Source organism: Sylvia atricapilla, chromosome 2, assembly GCF_009819655.1.
Source record: "Sylvia atricapilla isolate bSylAtr1 chromosome 2, bSylAtr1.pri, whole genome shotgun sequence".
NCBI classification, from domain to species: Eukaryota; Metazoa; Chordata; class Aves; order Passeriformes; family Sylviidae; genus Sylvia; species Sylvia atricapilla.
Genome location: NC_089141.1, coordinates 65,493,157 through 65,517,192, shown reverse-complemented (window position 1 = coordinate 65,517,192; position 24,036 = coordinate 65,493,157). Strand labels below are relative to the sequence as shown.

At 41.7% G+C, this 24,036-nt stretch overlaps 1 protein-coding gene across 1 annotated transcript in view; it reads left to right on the top strand.

Moving 5' to 3' along the window:
• The first annotated feature begins 6,314 nt into the window (after positions 1-6,314).
• Positions 6,315-24,036, top strand: part of TBC1D4 (TBC1 domain family member 4) — a 98,248-nt gene continuing 80,526 nt past the window's right edge. Inside the window, 4 exon segments of the mRNA XM_066313392.1 lie at positions 6,315-6,725; positions 6,727-6,760; positions 6,763-6,809; positions 6,811-6,855. Coding sequence (XP_066169489.1) covers positions 6,393-6,725; positions 6,727-6,760; positions 6,763-6,809; positions 6,811-6,855 — 459 coding nt within the window. The 5' untranslated portion in view covers positions 6,315-6,392.

Genomic DNA, 24,036 nt, shown 5'->3' with positions numbered 1-24,036 from the left:
CTTCAAATAGTATCATATTGCATTTGGGGCCTATTTGCATTTTACTCCTTTCCCTGTTTATACATCTGTCAAGGAGATTTTTCTAGATCTGTATCTTGATCATAGAAAAAGCATTTGCATTCCTCTGTCCACGGTTTTCATGCCATTTGACCACTCAAATTCTTCTTCTGTATTCTGTTATGCCATCTAGTTATCACTGTCTTTATGCCACATTTAGGAATATGCTGCTCTGCCACTGAAAGTGTCAGGGGTGCTTAATTCCCCTGTGAATTACCTCTGAATCTGAGAAGTCATAATCAGATGTTCTTGGTATTGAAGCTGAAAAGAATTTTCCTGTTCCTCATGAATGTCATTGTTGCTGAGTCTTTGGCAGTTTACAGGTTTGTAAAAAAATATTTGTCTGAGAGCTTGCCCAATTTAAATCAAGACAGGCTTCCTTCCCAGTGAGGCTTCTGAGATGGAAGTCCTGGATGCTGCAACCAGACATGAAGCTTGAGAATGGTACTGAAGTTTACATTTAAAATGAGGAATGTAAGTGCATGTTTGGCATGAATCACTGGTGTGCTGTGCCACACTGCTTCCCACAGTTGGGAATGTGAGGAGATGAGAGATACTCAGCAGTCAACAGAGTAAAGACAACAGATGTCAATTTACCTAAGAGAGAGTCAAGGATGATGAGAAAGAGGATTAAGGAGTTCCCATCTGTTCTTTTTTATTTAATGTTAGCTACACTGGCACCATTTTTGGTATTGTGTTGGGCCTACTAATGCCCTGTTGTTCATGCTAAGCTGTACCTTCTTTTACCACACATACAGTATGAAGTGGAGAAGCTGCAGTAACACTTCAGTAGTGGTACACTTGAAGTCATAATGGTATTTGCATTTTCCTCTTGAAGAGACATAATTTGTGCCCTTTGAAGTACTGTTGCCTTCTAGAGCATCTCCTGTGTTACTGCTGCACTCTGCTCCAGATTTGCTAACCTTTCTAGCCTGTGGTTCATCCTTTGTAATAATATATTAGTGAAATAATATCAATATGTTCCTTTTAGCTTTGGCAATGACAAGAAATTGCTACAAAATTGGAGCAGACCAGGATCCCTTCCAAATCACAAATGAGGTAGATGTAGCAGGCACTGTTAGGGAGAGAAGTAGACTCCATCAGTCACAGTACTTCATCTCTTCTTCCTCATTTCTTTCTCTTATTTGTATATTACTGTTACTGCATGGCTGGGGAATAGCAGAGAAGTAAATAGTTCCTTTGTATAAAAGAAATAATTGGGAATATGGAAGTTCTTGTTGCAGAAGTTTCTCTATCTCCTGCAGTAACTAGCTTTGCAGTTGACCTGAGCTGCTGACAGCCACCAAAGTCTGTATTATCTCAATAACAGGGATTCTTGTAAGCTGATGTGATGCAATTTGGGGAGGGGCAGGGGCCCTATTAAAAAAAAATCCAAAACAAAAAACCCCAACAAATTTCAAATGCTTCCTCATGGAAAGGTGGTGTGATGACACAGGACTCCAGGTTAAAATTTAGTTGAAAATAAAATGTGTTGTGGTTCTTCACTGGATTCAAAGTCTGGTGTGCTGGAATGACTGTGGTATGAAAAAAATACTTAATAAGAATCTTTCCCCAGTCAAATCTCTCTTTGAAGAGAAATATAATAATTTAATAAATTGTCTCTCTTCATCAGTGCTACATTAAATTGAATAATAATACACTGAACAGAGACATAAAATGTGCCAGTTCCTTAAGTTCTAGAGATGTTTATAAAATTTCTAGCTAGGGATTATTCTCTTATTAACTTTGCTCATTTCAGTTCCCCTAAATCTGTTTTGGAGTGGATCTTACTAGTAGAACAAATTCAATCTGTCATTTTGATCAAAAAAGATTAGTGCCATTTAAGAAGAAAACATGAAACCCAACCCACCTCTTATCAGATTAATTTTCATCATTTTATTGTTTACAAATTGCAGCAATTGTCCTCTGTTATTGACATATCTCTGAAAGACCATTTTGTCTTACTCAAAGCTTTGGCATTCCATTTTAAACTATTCTAATCTTTACACATCCTTCAAAACTATGTATTTTCCATTATTTTTGGTGAGGTTTTTTTATGTACTTTTAAAGAAAAGGCACCAGAGTTTCTTTAGCAGCTAAAGCTTAAAGTCCTGGTAATATGTCCAATCTACTGAACTTTCTAGTACTTCAGTTGTAGTTCCAGAAGTTATTTCATTACAGTCTTCAGTAAGACTGGGTAGTTTAAATTAATTAAATGGTTTTTAAAGTAAAAATGTCTATATATCTCAGATCTGAAGAAAAAAGTGATCTGAAAGTAAAATCAAATATGACTAGTTTTAAAGTAATGCAAACATAGAAATGGACCTTGAATTCCCAGACAGCTAAGTGAGATCATTCTTAGAAAAGCAATTGAATCAGAAGCAATGCCAGTGTTAAGGCATATTATTGAAATAATAGTCCAAGGTGACTGAAGTTATGCATAAATTATGGGATTGTAAAACAAGCCTACAGCTCCTCTAATAACTTAATATTTTTTCTGCAATTAAAATTGTGGCTAGAAAGCTTAAAGGGATGGATAATTACTAGCAATTAACAGTCTAATCATGTGAGATGCTGAGGTCTCTGCTGCTTAAGAAGTTACTGAGAGCTGTAGTTGCTTACCATTTTGCAGGTCTTAATCCTTTTAACACTGAGTAGGAACTGAAGACTCAGATATGATATATGAAATGGCTGCTGTGCTGCCATGTGCAGAACAGCATATATTATCAAGGTATGGTCTTAGAGAGCTAAACGTTTTGCATCTAATGTCAACGTTTGGAACAAAAACAATGGCAGGTTATCAACAATTTAAAAAAGTCTGGGTCTGTGGTTGGTTTCTCTTGCAGCACATCCTATGGCAGTTAATGCTCATAGTACTTTATGTACTTCAGAACTTCGAATAGAGTGCTCCCTTCAGTTCTACAGTTTGTTTCAAGAAGCTTGGCCAATGCTGGTGCTAATGATCAGAATAAAAAAAGAATTGTTAAAAAACTGTGGCCTCTCATCAGTGACTTTGTCTGTCACATTTCTGGCGTGGGTGCTGCACTTACACTTCTTTTTGGGATGATCTGGAGAGAAACTGTTCTTCCATCAAGAACAGCCATATATTTTCAAAAACTCTGTGGATAAGGACTGTGGAAAGTTGCTTTCTTCTCTGTCCCAAAGTTTTTTGATTCTCATTAACTGAGCTATAAGGATTATATATTTTATGCTAATTCCTAACTTCATTGTGCAAAGAATTAGAGAAAGATACTTTCCTTATCGTTATAGTTTAAACACTAGAAATTACATGAGGGGTATGTCAGATGTCATGGGCAAAGGAGTACTGTGCTCAATATGAGAGAAACTGGAATTTTTAACTTAAAGGTGCATGAAAACTGAAAAGAAATGAGAAAAGGGGACCAACTTCAGGAAGAAAAGTTATGTAACAAAAGGACTGACTTCCTACTGAAACACTGTTAATGAGATGGGGGGATAAAAAGTGTTAGGCAGATTAAAGGATAAGAAATGATGAAGTAAATGGATAAAAGTAAGGGACAGCTAAAAGGGATTACTGCAAAGAATCAATTCATAGAGACATAAAAAGCTGAAGCAAGAAGAAAGCATGAAAATTTGGATTAACATCTGAGAATTTGAAGGTAGTTAAAATATTAGTGGGAGCATTTATATAATAATTTCATCTCCTAAGGGATTTGTGTAAGAATTCAGTAATAAAAATAAATTAAGTCAAAATAACCAGATCTCCTACCATATTCTGCAAAGCACCCAACAGAAGGAAAACGAAATAGCTTTACAGTGGTGACAGTTGAAGGATTTCACATTCATTCTTCACATTTTAGAATTTCATTTCTACCTGATAATTTGCAGTAATTGAACTGCATCCTTATCAGCTGAAAACACAGCTCTGTAACATCTTCAAGTGAAGATTTTTTGTTCCATTTGTATGATGTGAGAACATCAGGCATCTGTAATTGCTTAAAAGAAATTTTTTTTGCTATTTCAATGTGTTTGCATGATTGTCTTCAAGTTTCCTGATTATTATTAAATATTTGTATCGCCATCACACTAAAGGCCTAGGTGGCGGTCCACAAACTGGTTTTGGTAATTCATATACAAACATAACCAAAAGGGATCTAGTAGTCCCAGACATAGTGTTGGAAGCAGCTGCACCTACTCAGTATGTTGCAGCAATCTCCCATTAGGCCGCTCTTCACTGGGGTCATTTAATGATTATCCCATCTGAAACGATTGCAGAAGAATGCATGAGGGGGTTTTGCCGCTGTTCTAGGGCAAGCCCAGTGTTTAGTTCACTTCCCAGGTAGGTGTTAAATTGGTCTTTGTGCTCAAATGACTGATTGCAGCTTCACGCTCTAGATGAATCGTCTAACCAAGCGTACCCAAAGGGGCCGAGTAGTCTCGCTGCCTCTCTCCACCCCCGAGCAGTCATCCCCGCTCCCTTTTGCCGACGGCGCTCTCTAAGCGCTGTCACTTAAATTAGAGGCGCCTCACAGAACTGAACTGGCAGAAAAGGAGCAGCTCGCTGCAGCGTTAACCATTGCCAGCGCTGCTGCCAGAAACCAAATAGCTCTTCTTCCAGGTGCACTGGTAAGAGGCTCACAAATTGTCGTTTCGCAGTGCTGTTGCACAGAATCTTAAACACCATTCTCAGCTGAAGGGTTAATACTAACTGTGCAAAGTGAGGGAGAAATCTTTTCGGTTTGTGATCCACAAAATTTGGCCATTATTCTTCTAATTACCCCAGTTGTAAAGTCTACTGTACAGCAATGTAGTTCAGATGATCAAGTGTGAAAACAGTCAGTTTGGGAAAACAAGTCCAGTCTGGCTTTAACTTGTACCGCTGTAGCACATATTAAAGCTAGTTCATATTCATATGAACGTGTTCAGCCTGCATAAGACTTTTTGCATTAGCTCCCTGTCCTGAGAGAGTATGTAGGATGTCCCTTAAGTCTTGTAGGATACAATGAGAGAATATATATTTGAGGTCTTACCAAACAACAATATTAAATTGAAAATTACAAACCGATAAACCAGAACGCATAAACTAGATGGTTAAACTGGAAAAAAAAAAAAAAAAAAAGGCGCAAAATTGTTTGCTCAGGAAATGAGCAGAGTGGTTTGTAACAGTATGAAAATACCACAAATGTGACAGTTTTTGTCAGTTCAGGCTACTGTGGGCTGCGACCTGAGTGCTACATGACCCTTCTCTGCACAAGTAATCATGCAGTCTCAAATTACCACGGAGCAGCTCTTCAGCTCAAGCTACAGATTTTTTATTTGTAGGCAGGGTTAAAACGGTGGCCATAACAACGTGTACTGGCAGCTACTGTCGCTGCTGCTATAGATTTAAACGCGGACAGTCGCTACAACTGGCAATTACCAAAAGGATAAGGATGCAGTATGGCTGGCAAAGCTTTGTCCAGCTACTTTCTCAGTGGAGGACGCTAGTTACTAACACCTACAGTATGTGGCGGATTTGTTGTTGACAAGAGATGTTATCGCGATAGCGACGAGGAAAACCCCCCGATTAAAAGCTCAAGCAGGAAACACAAGCTTAGGGGGAAAAGGAAAATGAGCCGTGATGAAACTCGACTGGGCAGTGCGCAGGGGGAGGCTGCCGCAGCGCCGGCTGTATGGCCGGCTCTCCTCGCGGGGGAGAACCAGCCGGGGGAGCGAAGGCGCCGCGGGCGGGAGGTGCCCCGGGCCCCCGCTCCTTGCCAGGAGCCTTCTCCGCAGCGACTCTCCGACTCGTCAGAATCAAAACCAACTCAGACAGCGCTTGGGAGCTTCTGCGAACGGGGCGGGGAGGCGGGCCCGGGAGCCTCCCCACCTCCTTCTCACCGCCACCCGCCGTTCCGCGACCTTCCTCCCTTTGCGGATCTCCTCCTCCTGCCCTTCCCTTCACGGCCAGCCACGCCGCGAGCCGCAGGCAAAGCCCCGCGGCCGCACGGAGGGCCGGCAGCACTCGGCAGAGCCTGGAGCGGAGCGCACGCTGTGTTTCCCTTCGGGGCCCGGGTCGGCGGGGCTGTCCTGCCCCTGAGCCGGGGGTGGTCAGGACTCGGAGCCCACTCGGGGCGTAGCCCCGCCGCTCCGCCCCGGGGCGTTGAGGAGGAGGAGGAGGAGTGGGGTGTCTGCCGCCCTTCCCCGCCCCGCGGGCTGACCCCGCGCGGGCAGGCGGGAGGCGGCGCGGCGGCGGGGACGTGCCCGGCGGGATGCGCGTTTAGCGGCGGCCCCGGCCGAGCACAGGCCCCGCCGGCTGCACCTGGCGCCGGGGAAAGCGGCCGCGGAGCCCCGCGCCCCGCGCCCCGACACCCGCCATGGAGAAGCGAGGGGAGGGCGAGCCGCTCTCCCACCCCCTGGAGCCCGAGCCCGAGCCGCAGCCGGCGCCGCCGGGGGAGAAGCGCTTCAGGCTGTGGTACGTGGGTTCGTCGTGCCTGGACAGGCGGACCACGCTGCCCATGCTGCCCTGGCTGGTGGCCGAGATCCGCCGCCGCGGCCAGCGGCAGGAGCCCGGCGGCGCCCGGGCAGCGGGGTGCCGGCCCGCGAGGTGCTGCTGCTTGCTGGGCTCGCCCACGCTGCGCTGCGTGCCCGCCAGCCCCGGCCCCGCCGCCGGCCCCGCGCCCGCCGTCTTCATCTTCGAGCACAAGGCCGCAGCACATCGCCCGCTTCATCCACAACAGCCACGACTCACCTACTTCGCCTACTTGATCAAGGCGCAGCCCGACAACCCTGACTTCCCCCATGGCCTGCCACGTCTTCCGGGCCACCGACCCCAACCAGGCGAGTGGGGCAGGGGGGCGGGGGCGCTGCCCGGGATCTCCCCGCTTGGCTCCTCTCCTGGCCGGACGGGACCCCGGGCGCTGCGCTCCGCAGCGCGGAGGGCCCGATGTTCCCGGGCGGGGCGCTGCGGGACCGCGTCCCCGCACACCCACCCGCGGCGTGGGGGAGCCCGCGGCTCGTCCCGCTCTGCCGCTCCAGCTCAGGCGCCTGCAGCGCCCTTGGGCTCCGCGGAAAAGGGGGGCAGTGGGGACACATAGCCCCGTGTGGCCGTGGGGTGCCCTGCCAGCCCCTGCCAGGCAGCGGGTACCAACCTCTGCGGAGCGCAGTGCCCGGCGACATGGAGCCCCTTTCTTCCCGGTCCACCCTCCGCGGGGAGGCCTCGCATCCTGCAGCAGCTCAATGGCAAGGGCACGGTTTGCTCTGCGGGCAGGAGGCCAGGCTTTGTGTTAAAGCTCGGTGCTGTCAGTGTCGGACAGAAGTGGAGTAGTGGGAGGATGATGCTCTCCCTCTCACCCCCGTGGTGCAGAAACGACGGCTCGATGACCAGCGGGTCCTGTTGCGCTCACGGTCACGCTAAGGACACCTGGCTGTGCTCAGGCATATGCAGTCGTTGCTACAAACAAGCTAGGTTTTTGGGGTGGGGACATTTTTGATAAAGTGCCAACTGGAAAAAAAGATCTAACAGTAAGACTGTATTCTCCTCACTATCTTGCTGGCTTTGGCTAACACAACTAGATACGCAGCATGACTTCTTTCTCTCCCATTTAGAGTATGTGAGCAGTAGCAGGTGGATGAGTAGGTTGGATAATCGATTTAGCAAGCTGACAGCAAGAAAAAGGCCTTTCAATAACAGTCCTTGGTTGAGTAAGTCAGAATACCTTCTCCTCGGTTTTTCACAAACTGGAGAAAAACTCTTGCAGTTAGAAGATTTCTGACTTACTGTATGTGCTGAACAGCTGCTAGGGTTTCTTTGTTTGTTTGGGTTTTCTTAAGTGAGGAGGGTAGGAAGTGTTAAGAAAACTACTGAAAAGTTCTCAGTATATTAACTTTTATTTGAGACAGCATACTTCAGAGAACGTGGAGGCATTTAGGTTGCATTCATAGCTGTGGCTTAAGGACAGGCTTAGGATAGGCAGTATCCCAAGTGGAGGTAACTGTGCTTAACTTGTTGGCAAGTGCTGTGGTTTGTACTCTTCCAGGAGAGCATGCAGCAAGAGTGTGGACGGGATCATTAACTGCCAGGGAAGGAGCACGAATGTCCTTTTTAGGAGTTTGGCAGTATGGACTGAGGGAAACTAAGGTTTCTGCTCTTGGCAGAAGATGCTGAATCAAATTATTTTGGGGGTAGGTCTATACTGATAGCATGAGTTGTAAAACAATCTTGCGTGAAGACAGTGAATCCCTAGTCCAGTGAATGTGTAAAGTGCTACAAACATTTTGTTTGGAAGGCTGTTTCTGACTAAAGCTCTATCCATACGTTTGTCTTTCTTTCTCATAGGAAAATGCCCTTATGTCCATTGAATTAAATCAAACTGATACTGTAGGTAAAGTCTTCCTATTGAAAAAGTTGTTAGTGTGAACGTATCTTGTCCTGTCTTTAGTTATTACACCTGTTAAGATTTTTAAACTTTGTTATCATTTGTAGCAACATAGAATGGTGTTCTAAGGATTCCACATCATTAATAAAGAATATATACCTCCCAGGAGCATTACTCAGCACATGATTTTGAACTACAGTGAGGGTAGTAAATGCAGAGCTAGTGATGTGACTCACAAGTGTCTGACTAACAGGCAGGTTTTTTTAAGGTACCAAAAGAAAAAGAAGGTGGACAGCTGTTTGTGCTGCTATACAGCAAACAGGATCCAGGAACTGACTACTGTTAAGCTTGCTTTTCTCTTACCTTCTCTGGACCATTTCCAAACCGCTTACCTCATTTGCTTTCTGTGCAACCCTAATAACTGTTTACATCAAGGCTTGTGGGTTGGAGGCACATGGTATCAATAAGTGGCCAAGAAGGGAAGGGTCAGATAGCCTTTTCAGGAGAAGATTGTTCTCATTTCCAGAGAAGTTCTGGATGCTCTATCCCTGGAATTTTTTGAGGTTGGATGGGGCTTTGAGCAGCCTGGTCTAGTGGAAGGTGTTCCCTGAAAGTGGGGGTGGAATTAGCTGGTCTTTAAGGCCCCTTCCAAGCCAAACTATTCTGGCATTCTGTGGAAGTAATACTGACTTCACATTCACCAGAGATGATTTCAAAGCCATGGTATTGTCCATTTTGGCAGTACTGAGTTTAGCTAAGTAACTCTGGAATGAAGGAAAGTACAGGAGATGCCGTGTGGTCTCTGAAGTTAGAAGGCAGCTAGCCATGATTTGAATGATGGAGGTTAATTACAGAAGGGTGAGGTTAATGATTTACTTTTGAGGTCCATAGTGAATTATAATAGTGCTACCATGATAATTCAAAAAACAGTATAGGTGAGAATGAAAGTTTTGACTTCAAGCCTGTAGCTTTGTCCACCAGCTCTACTTGCACAATGTTCAGGGTGCATGTGCATTCCACTATGATCACAAAAAGGACTGGTATGCATAGAAAAAAGCACTCCCTCTTGCTATTCTCTGCAATTCCTTTACCAGATGACCTGTGAAAAGCCATGTATATGTGCTCTGATGACATCAGGTGGGGAAGATGACATCTTTTAATGATTTTTGCTGTGACTGGAGAAAAATGAGAGAGTGAGCTAGTAATATGAAACAACTTCATCTTTATTTGAAAGCCTGCAAATTTTAGGCAGAGCTGAAAAGTAGGAGTCAGTGGGGTGACTACTGTTCTGGAGTAATTTGGCAGAGTGTCAAACCCAGAGCTTGTCAGCATGACACTGGATGCTAAGATGCTTTTATTGGAGGGGCAGTGTGGGTGTGTGTCTCTTTCTTTTGCTGTTTAATTACAAGGAGAGACATCCGAAGCCATCTCACTGGTGGAGATGGAACAGAAATGTTTGCCTTTTTTTTTCCTCCCTCAGAACTTACTACAGTGTTTGCTGCTTCTTGCAACTGTTCAAAGCAGTAGCCAGCTGGAGTGAACAAGGATAGTTGTCTATTTAGTGTCGCCTGGTAGATTCTGAGTAGCAGCCAGAGATTTTTTATTTTATGTTGGTGTCATTTGAGAATTATGAGTGTTCACAGACTGTATGTAGACATCAGATGACAGCACTGTCTCATTTATATTTGACAAGTTTTCTTTAAAATTCTGGGAACTGGTTTTTTTTTTTTTAACCCAAAGTTAGAGTTTATAAATATGACGGGCAAGCTCTTCTTGCAGCCACCAAGAAAAGGCTGTTTGATTAGTATTTTCAAACTCAACTTTAACACATTTTTATCATTAAATACTAATTTTAGCCTGTAAACAGATTTTAATTGTGTGGAACACTCAATGCAGTTTGACAATTGCCTTGAGTTCCCTGTTCTCTTGGGGAGAAGCTATGGTATGATATCTTTCTGCAGTTTTTTATCATTATCATGATGATCTAGATTGTGTATTTCCTACTTGAAACATGAATAAGCACGTTTTGAGAGGATTTTTTTTAACGCAAACTGATGTTCTAAATCAAGCTATACTATTTTTGATTCTTATTAATGAAAATAGTTGTTTCCTCCAGTTAAGTAAGAACTCATTTCATACCTTTTGGTTTTGTTTTATCAAACTTATAAGCATGATAAAAATGTCTTGTATAAGGTTTCAAAGGTCTGTGCTGGCTGTGGAAAAAAGAATATTTGGGTGGACAGACCTCAGCTGAATTTAGCTCTTGTGGGTATAATCTATAGCTATGTCTCTGTGCTACACCCACGTATTAAAGGTCTAGGCTTTCTCAAGGTGAAGCAGAAGTAACGGAGCCTTTTGGTGACAGTGTAAAGCTGTGATAAGAACTGGAGAGGTAGAAGCTCAGAGTCAAGAGCTGGAGACAACCCACTTGTCAGAAACACTTATCTGTTCCAAGAATGTGTTTCTCTTCTGTTGGATAATGTTTTTCAGTCAAGAACGTATGTAAGATAATTGTTCTGGAAAAGCAAGGCATCAGTATTAAGTCTGGTCAAAGGAGGTTTTTGTGCTGTATGAATATCATGTTACATAAATTTCTTACTGAAGAGTGTAAGTTAGAAATGTTTGAAGAAGAAAGTTTGTCAAGTTAACATGCATATTTCTGTTGTCCTTTGATTTTTATGTGATATAGGAGCATGAGCTGAATGGCAAGTGTAGGGAGTACATATATACAGCATTGTTGGAATTCATATTAAAGCATTGCACTGGTTGAGTTGTCTGATGTGTTTTGAATAGTGTAACAGACATGACAAAATAGATATACTCTAGGTTTTGAAGGGCTCTGTAGCAAATGGGAGAGATGACATTGGTTGATAGCACAATTTGGTTGCAGAGGAAAGATTTTTCCATGAGAAAGATAGGTTGTCCCAGTTTTTACCAAGAAAACAAGTCTTGGAGGGACCAAAAAAATAAACGTTTTCTAACGTTGGTGTGGGTCATTCATGGGTTGAGAAACTGAAAAGCAATGACTCAGAACAAAGCATGGATCTTAAGGGCCTGCAATGAATGCAGAAGAATTGTTTGGTGACCAGCCTTATTATCTCTAGCTTACATAGGCTATACCACCTCAGATGAAAAGTCCTGCACTCCCTTCTTTTAGAACGAAAGTTGAGAGCTTAAGGTTTCATTTTTTATTTCCTTCATAGATTTGGCACGTTTTTTTCCCCCCTGAGAGTACTTTTCATCTTAGGATTGTAAAACTATCTTTAAAATTTTGGTTTGAACATCCTGGCCATAATATTTTTCCTACACCACAAACGGAACAATAATTAAAAACTTAAAATTGTTAAGTGTTTCTAAATGGTGATATGTAGCCTTTTTATTCCTGGCTAATTGTGGGAGTGGGCAGAGCCCCAGCTGCTTTGCCCTGGAGAGGGCCAAGCTGAGGAGTTAAGAAAGAATTTCGCAACTTCACCCAGAGCCCCAAAGACAAAGACAAACTTTCTAGTCCATGGCGACCTGTCCGGAGACCCACAAGTCCCCTCGGGATTTATGTAGATCTGTTACAATTGACTGGTTCTGTACCCTTTTCCTCCCACCCTGGTGTCCCATAAAAACCCCCTGGGTTTCCTCTGGTCGGCAGGGGTTCCTCGTCCCTGGATCCATTTTGCTGGTACCCTCTCAATAAAGTACCACCTGCGGAAATTCCACACGAGACCTCTCTCTCTCTCACCACGGCCGGCTAAAAGAGGTGCTAACTCACAAGGGCATGAGCTGAAATCACTGAGAGCTGAAATCACTGAGCTTAAAAATCACTGCTCTGCCCGATGCTGAGAAGCCCCTCTGCCAGCTGAAGAGCGCCCTGATCCCCCAAGGAGCAGTTTCTAGTGAGACATCCTTTGGGGTGGCTGTGGCTCTCTGGGTCCCAAGCGGCAGACCCCATTCAACCAGCTGGGATAGCTAATGTTTAGGAGAGGAAAGGGAATGGTTTAAATGCCCTTGTCTGTCATGTTTGTAGAAAGAATTAATTAATTTTTCCTTTTGCAGTTCATGAAAACCACCCATTATTTGCAGAGTAGAAGCAATGTCTTGGAGGACCGTATTTTCAAAAAGGCAAAATAAATACATGAAATTATGTATTTCACTGAGAGTGGCTGTAGGTAAACAGTGACTAGATAATACGGCTGTCTTAAGAAAGGAGCTTGTGTGTATCTCAGAATACCAATCAAGGCTTCTCTTCTGATTATTTGTTTCTAGGGTCTGGGTTTTTTTTTTTTTTTTTGTCCTGTCTGTCAAAGTGCAGGGAGCTTCTTTTAAAAACAATTAAATAGAAATCTGACTTAAAAAAGATTCAGCTAGCATATGTATGTCTTGGCAACAAGGAGAGTCTGATTTTTAGGGGTAATGAAAATCTCTGACCAAAATACTTGAAGGTGGTTATTTATAAAGGGAATTCTAGAAAATATTTAATTTCTAAACAGCCGTTATGAAATAGTGTGTTCCTGGTGCCTGTCAGTCTCTGCTCTTTGCAAAAGTTTGGTACAGCATTTGATGTGCACCTTGGATCTCTTCCATCGATCCTCCCCGTTTGAAGCTCCCTGAACATCCTGAGTTCTCTAAGGTAAAGTGGGGAATGAATACCGCAGTGAGTTGGGACCAGTTCAGATTGCTGTCTGGTCTGTAGGTCATGCAGATTTCAGCAGCATTGGCATGGACTCCTCGTGGTACCAGCTGTCCTCTGCCACCTGGTTTTGCTTCCTTTGTTTCAGATATTATTTCAAGTGCAGGGACAAGAAAAAAAAAGGAAGAGTTTGTTCCAGTGTGGCTTTTGTTACTTGTCACATATGTGAGCTGTGGCATCTTCCACCTTGAGTTACACAGTGTTCTGAGACACCTTTAGAGACCACAAGGAGATAAAAAGACTTGCAAGACCTTCAAGGGTAAAAATCTACTTGTAGAGGTCATTAAATAACGTGACGTTTCCAGAGCTGCTGAAAACCAAATTTAAGGCAGTAAAGTGAAGTGATTAAATTAAGAAATAGCCTCTGTGGTTTCCTGTTCTGTATCACCTGTAATACAGTATCTGTCACTGTATCAATGTTCTGACACAAATACATGCATCTAGACCATAATCAGTTACATGGGCTCCAAAATAAAGTAGAGCATCACGAATATAAGATAGCATGTGATCATTTGGCAAACAACTATATTGTCCCTGCGGAGGTCAAAGTATAAAAAGACAATACTGAATGTCAGAGGGTAGGATAAAAATATGGAAGTGGTTACACCAGGGATGCATGAACTACGTGACTTCGTGTTTTATGATTTGTTTTGGGTACCACAGAAGATGCATAAGTTTTGGATATGCCTGTTTTCGTCCATGAGCATGTTAGGGTTTTTTACTCCTTTTCGGGTGTATTAATCAGGTGACATCTGACAGATTAGTGAAGTCGGCAAATAAATATTCTTGATGGCATGTAGGTCTGCAATTACTCTGCTATTCAGTTTTCCTTTTGGCATTGGTCAGGTAAACCTGTTTGTGCTGGATGGGTTTAATTCTGATAGTATATTTAAGACTGCAGAGAAAACACAAAAACTCAAAACAAACAAAACCACATGTATGTGACTGAAAGGGCTTGTGGCAGTCCATATTAGAGTCTTAAGCTTTATATTTTATAGAAGTTCACTGTGTATCTTAAGAAATCCAGTTGGTTTTTATTCTGAATGCAGTCACACTCTGCCAGCACAAAGCCTATGATCATCTCAAGCTGCTCTCCCTTCCTTGCCTCTGCCTCTCTGTAGCAGCCACCCTGCTTGAAATGAGCAGCAACTGTGTCTGGCTGTTTGAGGCAAAGCCTGCTTAAAGCCATCCCTCTTAAGTGAAATGGGCTGCTTAGCCCCCTGCCCCCTCTCCCTGCTGCAGGGAATTAGGACTTAGAGTGAGACTAACACCTCTTTTGGATAGGGTGGTGCTGCCAGGATTTCCACGACTTCCCTTAGCAGACTCTTGCTGGGTGAAAAAAAAGGGAAAAGCTTAGCACTGACAAGAGTGTTAGGTATCGTTTTACCTTCCCAATATCAAACCTTGTGTCTTGGCTTCAGCTGCAGTGCCTAAACATGGTTTTTATGTCCTTCTGTGTGGTTTTAGTTGAGGTCAACTGAACAAAAACTTTCAACATGTACTTCAAAGGCTGTCACAGTTTAAAGTTCAGATAAGGCTGAGGGCATATAGTAATGCATACATGGCATGTCTTAAATTTTCTGTTCAGAACCTCAAAAAGATGTCATGAGCTAATGATTGCGTATTTGTGTTGCAGCTCCTTCAGTTTGGACCATTGTAAGAGTGGCAAAATACTTCAGTTGAACCACTGCAAAAAAGAAACACTTTTTAAATTTTTGATGGACTCCTAATGCTATTCATAAACTCTGCTTGATGCTTCAGAGGGATTGTATCTATTCAACCACATTCCTGACTTTATGAGCTACTTGTAGTAGTGAGTTTTCTTCATCTGTGTTCAAATCTGGTTGCTTTCTCATGAAATCCCTAATTTTCCTTTTTAAAAAGAATTTTATGTATTCAGAATTAGGTAGGCTTTTAAATTATATTTCTAGAAATTGGAAGGGTAATATGGTGAGGATTTTATTCAGCATCTCTGGAACTACTGAAGATAGGTAGGATTCTACAGTATTGGGCACGTGGCACTTTTTGAATGATTAAATAAATTTAAAATGCGAACATGAGGAGACTGTTGTTCAAAGCCAGTGTGAAAGACTTGCAGAAGCTGTTGGGTAAGATAAAAACCATACCATAGAAGTGTGGCTTTTTTCCAGCTCTACCATCCATAGCACTGCGGTTTCCCTCTCCCATTACAGCTGACTTAACGGTATGTTTCAGTCATGGAGTTCATTTTTTTGTGTTGATAAACCTTAACAAAGAGCTTGCTCTGTTAAAGTAACTGGGGTTGTGTTTTACTTCATTACTCCTCTTGGCAGGAACATGTAGATCTTCACGGTGCTGTTTAGACATCCTCATCCTTGATGCATTGAAAAACAAGCTGAGGGAAGATGTGACACAGATATGGGTTTCCTGTTATGTTAATTCAGAAAAAGCGCAAAAAGCAACCATGTCCCAGGAACTTTGGGAATAGTCAGTGGTCTGTGGTTCCTAAATATTTCTGAAATAGAGTAAATATTCGGTAACAGAGCCGTGAAAGACCAGGACGTGCAGTGCTAACTTGTTGAAGCGTATTTTATGTGCCTGTTCATAGTTTGTTTCTTGCTTTGGCTTGATTATTCCTAACAACTCCATCTCAAGTTACGGTAAGATTTCTAAATAAAAATAGAGTAGGCTAATGTATATTTAACAGTGCTGTATTTGCCAGGGAGGAGCCAGTGCTTGTTTGCTGCTTGACTGAAGGGCAGAAATGAAGCATCACACCAGCTCCAGCTAAAGCCTGTGCTGAAAGCTGATGTTTGACCTTCAGGTGCGGTACAAATTCTAAGGTCTGCAATTCCTGCCTGCCCCAGCTCTGTCGCAGCATGCAAAATTATAGCTTTGGTAGCTAAGGTGAAAAAATTCATTCTTGCCTGTGTGCAGATTAGAAGGCGAAGGGATTGTGTGTATGACTGCTGCCATACTTGGCAATGAAAATAAATACCAGGCTGCCCTCAGTGTCATGGTACTTCTGTGGCAATCAAGCAGTTAGGTCACAAATTGCCAAACAAGCTACTGTAACTATAGCCTACAAAAAAGAAAAAAACCAGAACATAATTTAAATCCTGAAATGCTGCTCGGATATGCAAATCCCATTACAACTGATAAGAGAGCTTTTTATGGAAAGTATTACTCTTTCTGTAAAATTGGTTTAGGCTTTTGTCAAGGTTTTTTTTTAATGGAGAACAGTTTAAAACAAGTATCCCTTTTGTAGACAATACTTCTGGGCTGACTTTATGGTCATACTCACTGAGGGCCTCAATTTTCTGTGCAGCATGACTGCAAACTTTAGCAGTACAAAAAAATAACTTGTAAAGAGGATACACTTTTTTTGCAAACCAGCTACGTTTATAAATAGACTCAAGATGTTGGCTTTCCTTCAGCAGCAGTTTTTTGGGTGAATCATGCCAAAAGAAAATCAAGTGAGCTTTCAGTAGAAGCAACACACCATACTTTTATTTAAATTATTCATGAAGAAACACACCCAGATTATCCACAGTATGTGTGTGTATTCAGATTTAGCCTTGAGAAAATTTCCTGACCTAAACATGGGAGCCAAGTAGGAGCAAGGCAACATGATTAAAGCCAGCTCAAGAAGGAGTGGGTTACATCCTGGCACTGTGCCTTGGATTCCCTGTCTGCTTAGTGCTAGGGAGAACTAAAAATAATATCTGCAGTTTAGTGGGAGAGTGTGAAGTTTACAAAATTAATAAGTTTCTTCCACAGTGACCTTCTGTCTGCAGAAATCACCACGGAAGAAGGTGATATTAAAAAAATTATATAGAGCAAGCTATCAATCAACCTGTATAACTGCTGTGGAGTTTTTGGGAATTTGTTGAATATGAATGCTGTCCTTAAAATATAAAGCATTATAGTTGGGAGTGTGAGAAACATAGTGGCCAGCCCAGACTGCTAAGTTTGCTTGAGTTGTGTTTCTTTATGTACCAAGTATTTTGATTATGATTCTCACTGTTTGCTTGATTTGAGTATGATTGCTCACTGTTCTGCATTTCATCTGTTTTAACTTAAAAATCGTAGCTTCGCTGGTTGTAGTTGTATGGGCGTTTGAAAGGGAACTTCATGTTTAGTGAAAATCAGAGATTAAACCCCATTTTTAACAATACCATCTGTAGTAAGCTGAACAGGAGCTTAATTTTGGTGCCATTTTATTTCTTATCTGAGTTTAAATTTTTAAGATTTGACAACCTATTGGATATGCTTCTGGTCTGAGCTCTCACATGACCACCATAAAAAGGTTAGATTTTGAGAGGATAATTAATTCCTGTATTTCTGCAGGACAACAGGCTGGATGCTTTAGGATGTTAGTTCTAGAAGTGTCAACCTCAGCAAGGTGGGGATGTATATGTATACTGCTGCTCATTACCTATCAAGTAGCAAATCTGCAAGACTCACGTTATATCTGGATTAGCATAAGCTTCCTATTATGCTAAGCTTGAAGTATCAAAATGAATGTTGCCGTTCTGCTTCACTCTTTGCCGACCCAGCCTCTAATACTGGAGATTCCTGTAGCTATTTAGTCCTGCAGCTATTTAGTCCTGCTCTTATGTTTTGCAATTCTACTGTCAGACTTTATGCAAAATTTACCAGCACCTGAAAACTTGACAGAGTTCCACTAGCTGTGGCACTCATTTTGTGGATTTTAAAATTCTTACTGTAGCTCTGTGAAAAACTCAGGATATTCTGTGGAGTCTCAAGGTTGTTGCTATCCCTGTAGAAGCGTATCACCCAGCTCTCTCCTGGGCTAGTTTGTTTAGAAATAAAGAGTAGGCTTAATAGTTGTCCTGTCACACAGGTCACTTAATTCACTTGAGTGTGCTGCTGCCACGTGGGCTCCCCAGCTGTGGTTATAGGGGCAGTGTTCGTGTATTGTAATGGATCACTGCTCCTGGAAGGGCTCTTGTTGTGCTCCCACAAGAGCCCTGCATGAAACTATACAGGGTCTGCTTCATGCTTTCATCCCCTGTTTTAATTGCTTTGGGTTGGTTTCAGGGGACTATTCAGTGAACTGCTTAAGACTCTGTCTAGAGAGCCCTGCTCTGAAATAGGATCCAAGGCAACCAAATCGTTGTCTGAATTGCAGTGTTTTCCTGTAGGATCACCAGCTGCTAGAGGATCATACTGCTTCATTACTCTGTTGCTGCTTTAAGTGTCTCCTGCTAACAAATATAGCAGTCTCTTACTATGTCGTAAAAGTAATACTCTGGAAGTTTTTGTTTTCTGCCTGTATTGTTCCTGTTAGAATGTCAAAATATCTTTCTCTTGTTTATTCAGTTGAGCTGAAAGGATGTGATAGGTTTCTAATTCAGTTTCAGTGTGGGTTGCTATTGTCATTTGGAACATTGCTGAGACCTAAGAAAGCACCAAATCTACATGCCAGTGGAGGCTTGCATGAGTTCTGCTATGCACCCGGAGTGTTCTTTCAGGGGAGCACACTTCTTTGAGGGATGTTTTCTCTAGTTGACACCTGTGAGTGGTTACAGTGTAGGTAGGATAGGGAAGTGCACCATGAAGATAATGTGGGAATCTGGTACAGAAATCAGAGCTGCCCACAGTAATGATCTGTGATAGAAGAATAGAAGAATACTGCTTATTATTTTCTTAAGTCGTATCTCTTGCTCTTCTGTTTCTCTCAGCTCCTTGAAATTGTCCCAGTCCAGGATTATAATCTTTGGGTTTTGAAGGTATTGCATGTAGTACTATCAGTTATGAAGAGTCATGATTCTGACCATAGGGGAAAAAAGATAATAGTCCCTTTAACCCTACTGCTTCCCACAAGCCACTGGTCCCAAATTAAAGCTTGAAAAGAAAAAAAAAAAAAAAAGAAAAAAAAAAAAAAAAAAAAAGCAGTCATTCATTCTTTTGATTACTTGCTGCCAGGAGCTGAGCTTTTCAGATACAGCCGTCAGGATTATAAAAATTTTAACTTTATTCCTGTTCATATTGCTTGTTTCAAGTTTCATGTATTGGACGTATTACCAAGACTAGCTCTTTTTATTATTGATATTAACATTTCTTTAAAACATATGTTCCAGTAGCAGCTGTTTATTGAATAGGAACTTGAACAGAAATTTTTGTGTGAAAGTAATAATGCATGGTGTTAATGTCAATTTTAATAGAGCTGTTCTAATGTTTTACTTGCTCAAACTTCCTTTGCAGTTGAAGTTTAGTTTCACCTTCACACCCTTTTTTTAAAACACATGACCTGGCACAAATTTATTTTTAAGTTGTACTGGCAGTGGCTGATGGGAAGGGAAAGCTGGTCTCCTCAGTGACCAGCACAAATGGATTCTGTTTCAGAAGGCAGGTATGAGTAACAAAAACACCCTCAAAAGGGTAAGAAAAGCCCAGCCTCTACCATAGAGGGGAGGGATGGCGTGCTGTATGATAAAAGTCTGTAATATTAGCAAAATTACTCCTGGAGTCTACTATGAACAGCTGAGTCATTTATAGCTGGTAGTAGACAAATTGGTGCTGAAGGATGTTTGTTTTCGCATGGCTGCTGCTACAGCTGGTGGATTGCCTGGGTAAGAGCAAAGTAAACTTGAAGCTGGTAAAAACTGCTGTATAAAGTACACTCCAGATAAGCATACTTAATCTCTGGAACATTTAATTGGTTCAATAGCGTTTTCTAGTGCCTCAGGTTTTCAAATGTGCAAACATATTTATGACATTCACAAAATTATCAATTAATAATTTGTTCTTCTCTGTCAATCCGCTAGTAATAGTAGTGGAGAACACATTCTTTTCTACTGTTAATACAGATAGGGTCCATATACCAAATTATGAAGTTAATATCTGTCCTTGAAAGTATCCTGACTATTACTTCTCTGCTTCTTAATGCAGTACCAGGCTGCTGTTGTAGGTCCCTGTGCTGATGGTCATGTCTGTCTAATGAGGTTTGAATGTGTTTAATGTGAACCCCAGAGTATGCAACTATGTAAAATTAATCCTCTCAAAAATTTATATTCAGTTTGTTGTTGCTGAACATCATGTCCATTGGAAGATTGTTTTGACAGATTAGTTAATTAATTGTAAAACGAAGAAGGCTTCTACCTTCCTTAATATTGCCTTTGCCTCCCAGCTGCCTTTTTACAAGCAAGCAGTCTCAAAACTGAGCATCAAGAATAATTGCAAGCACCTGCCCTGGTGCACTGTGGCAAAGGCTGAGTAGGTATAGTTTTTAACAATCCTTCAGTTCTCTCACTGCTGTTAAAGAAGCTAACAAATTGATGGGACTTGATATATATATAAATATGGGACTATACATTACAAAATTTCGGAGTGCCATTTTGGAGAGGGCAGCAACATCGGTTAAAGCTAAGGGTAAAAGTAGGGCAATTCCCCTGGTCCATGAGGGAATAGTAATGCTTCCATGGGAGTCTTCTGGAGGAATGATTAGTGGCTAGCCATAGAAGAGAGAAGCTTTTAGTGTCCTGTATGTTAAGCAGGCTTCTGAATAATTTACCAGTGACTCTGACAAATACACTACTGTTTCTCAAATCATGTTGTTTCTAGCACCGAATGCGATGCTTATATAACACCGAACACGTTTACTTATGTAGATGTAGCACTACAGCTACAAGTTTACAACATAAGTAGCTACCTGAATACCTTCCTGGGCGTCATACCCCCTGATATCCAATGCTTGTCGGCATTGTTTGAATAATATAAAGGAAAAACTCCCAAACCATGGCAGTAATTTTTTCAAGTATATTATATCTGGCCACTCACAGAGTCAAGTCCCACAGAGAATCATGGCTCCTGTTGTTTGACCACGTAGCTCAGAGTGCTCTGATAGTTCTTTGTTACCCAGTAGCTTCTTTCTGTCAACCTGGATGGTCTCAGCCTGTAGGAGCAGCACTGATGACAGAATACATCAGTACATACCTCTTGCTCGAGCCTTCAGAGTATAAACTAGCAGATGGTGTTGGCTAAGAAAAGAGAGGACATTAACTACGTCAAAATTACTCATTAAAAGATGCTGTTGCATGAAAATGTTTTTGGTATAGCTCAAGCATGGAAATTCCATTCATAAAAGCATTATTTCTTTGTGCCCCAGAAATAGGTTGGAAATAAATTGATATGATTAGATTAGATGTAGATTTTTTAGAGATGAGCAAATTAAAATTAAAAAAGGTACTGATGGAGGTGAATTGATTTTATGTGCAGCATGCCTATTAGGACAAGATCAGTTATTTTCAAGAATAGATTGAGTCACTGGCAATTTTAATAGTCCAGATTAACAAAATTGACTATTACCTGTCTTTGGGGAGTTCTAGTTCTCGTGTATTTCTCCAGCTTTTCAGTGAAGGATGATTGTGTCTCAATAAATTTTCCTGCAGCTTCTACCATAATTATTTTCTCAAGCATGACTTTCACTTGGCTGTTTCAGAGTCTAAGTATCTACTGTTTATGTTACATCTTTCACTGTGCATCCCAAGAATTCCCACACACAGGGATATGAAGCAAAAAACATCCGTACCTCGCAAAAAAATGATCCATGGGAGCACTTAGACCTTGTGAAATAATTTGCATGTGATGAAGCAGAAGTGAATTTTTTGCAGCTGGTTCTACAGTTTCACATAAAGGAATCTGCAACTGTTGTGCTAATGGCTGCTTTGAACAACATGAGTCCTGTTTCAGCAAACATCAACCTCCTGTCTGTGGGACTGATCATCTCTAAATGTCCAGCTCTCTCTCTCTATTGCATAGATAAGTTCCTTTCCTTAAGCCCTTCCTTCTAGATCCCCGGCTCAAATCTATAATTTCTAATAAAGTACCTTACTTCAGGTCGTTTCCCAGCTTGTAAACAACCTTTGTCTGTGACCTTGCAGTCATGCTGCTGCTGCCTTGTGAGCTGCAGTTCCTGGTTGAGCACAATCGGCCAGTGTTACAGCTGGGCTGGCACAGAAATACCACATCACACAGAACTACATTATTCTACTGCCTTTACATGCTTAAATATTTACAAGTGGTGATTCTTTCCAAGCTGATTTCTAAAGGCACAGGCCTTTCAGGTGTTCTTGGACAACTCTGGTTGACTTCAGGGACTTGGCTTGTGTATGAATATTCCTGAAATTGGCTGCAAGCCCAATATTTCACTGGGAAAGTTAATCTGAAGAGCACTATGGTTAGGTCTTGTTTTGAGATTAAAACTTTTTGTAAATTTGGATTTTTGGCAGGCGTATGCTCTTTCATTTATTCATTAGCTGGTTGGAAATGTGCATTAGTAGAAATGTGTGTAAAATGTCACCTATCTTCTTCCAGCAGGCACACTTTACTAGGAAGCAGCAACTTCAAATAATTGCAAGACATTCTAAGAATAAGCTGTTACTTGTTTTCCCACAAACTCAGGGACTAAAGAACCTGCTATTGGATCTTTTCTTCCATCTACTTCTTATAGTAGATTACAGTTTTATTTGACTTCCTGATGACTTGGGGATGTTTTGGAAAAAGTAATTTTATTGTGGCACAGTGGCACAGACATTAAGAGTGAGGCCGAACTGAAAAATTTGCACAAGGCGTTTCCAGATGCCTTGAGAGAGTTTGCTTTTGGTCATTTTATTTTTTAACAGAGTCCAAAACCCAAGCCAAAAGTGTATTTCTTCCATAGCAGTGCTTGAGCTATTCTGTGTTTTCTGTTGTATTTTAAGCACTGTAGTTTCTCTCCAGATGGACTGACAGACCAACAAGAGGAACTAGAGAGGAACCCTCGCCTTTGGGGGTAGGGGTGGCTCTAAAAATAGCGATTTCTTTTTAAGGTCATCTTCAAGAAGGATGGAAGATGTTGATGCAGTTAGCTGATCGTTTGCTCATGGTCTCATATTCTTACTTGTGAACAAACACCAAGAGACAGAGCATCTTCCTGGCACAGTAGTTTTTGGGTTATGAAGAGGTGAGCCTCAGCAGACCTGTTGGTCCTCCCTTGTACCTTAAGAGCAGACAGTAAAGACAGGACACATGGACTGTATGTTGTGTGCAGTCTGGAGAGCTGGTGAAACCCATACATGTGCAGTCCAGTGCTAAGCCTGCTTCTGCAAGAAGGGAGTCCAAAGGAGATGCTTCTCAGGTCAGAGTAAAACTAGGAGAGAATTGCACATCTTAGCCATAAGCATCTAGAGCCAGGTGTGTGACTGATGTTCCCCTGATATTATGGAAAAGGTAGATGAAAATCTAGCTATTTCTGTGAATTCAGAGATGTTAAGAAATACTAGAGTTCATTAATTCCCTGCATGGTTCAGTTACAATAATTTCATTTTCAAGAGGAAGGCCTTCCAATAGCATTAGAAGTAATTTCACAGCTTAAATGAATTCGGTCACGCCTCTGTAGTAAAGAGTGCATTACCCTTTTTATTGCCATCTGTGAAAAATGCTTTCAGCTGCATTTGAATTCGAGACACGGTGGTTAGACCAGGCTGTGCGTAGCTGAAAGTGACTGATCTCATTTTTGAGAAGGTATTTCCTGATAAATGCATCTGTTTATCAGATAGAGTTTCAGAAGGGAAATGAATACTCATTTACTGAATTTAAAGGATAGTTTAAAGGGTACTAAATTTTAGTAACTGCTTTGAAATTACAGCAACTACTTTTTAGAATATTAGCACATATTAAGGGCAGATATGATTGTTTTTGAGAGGAAAAGTCTGTCACCTTTTAAAAATTTACCATTTATCTTAAATGTAAATGTGAAAATTCACTGCTACCCTTTGAGACACATATTGAGTATTTAGAAAAAAAAAATTGGGCATTTCTTGAGATTTCCTTGGGTTTTCATTGATTAACACCTTTATTACCTGTAAAGACAAGTTGATCTGTCCACACACACTTCCATTTCTCTTTGAAGTTTCCAGCTCTGTATGTTGGTGATGGATGCTTGTTTTATTATTATTTTTTTATAGAGTAGAGAAACTG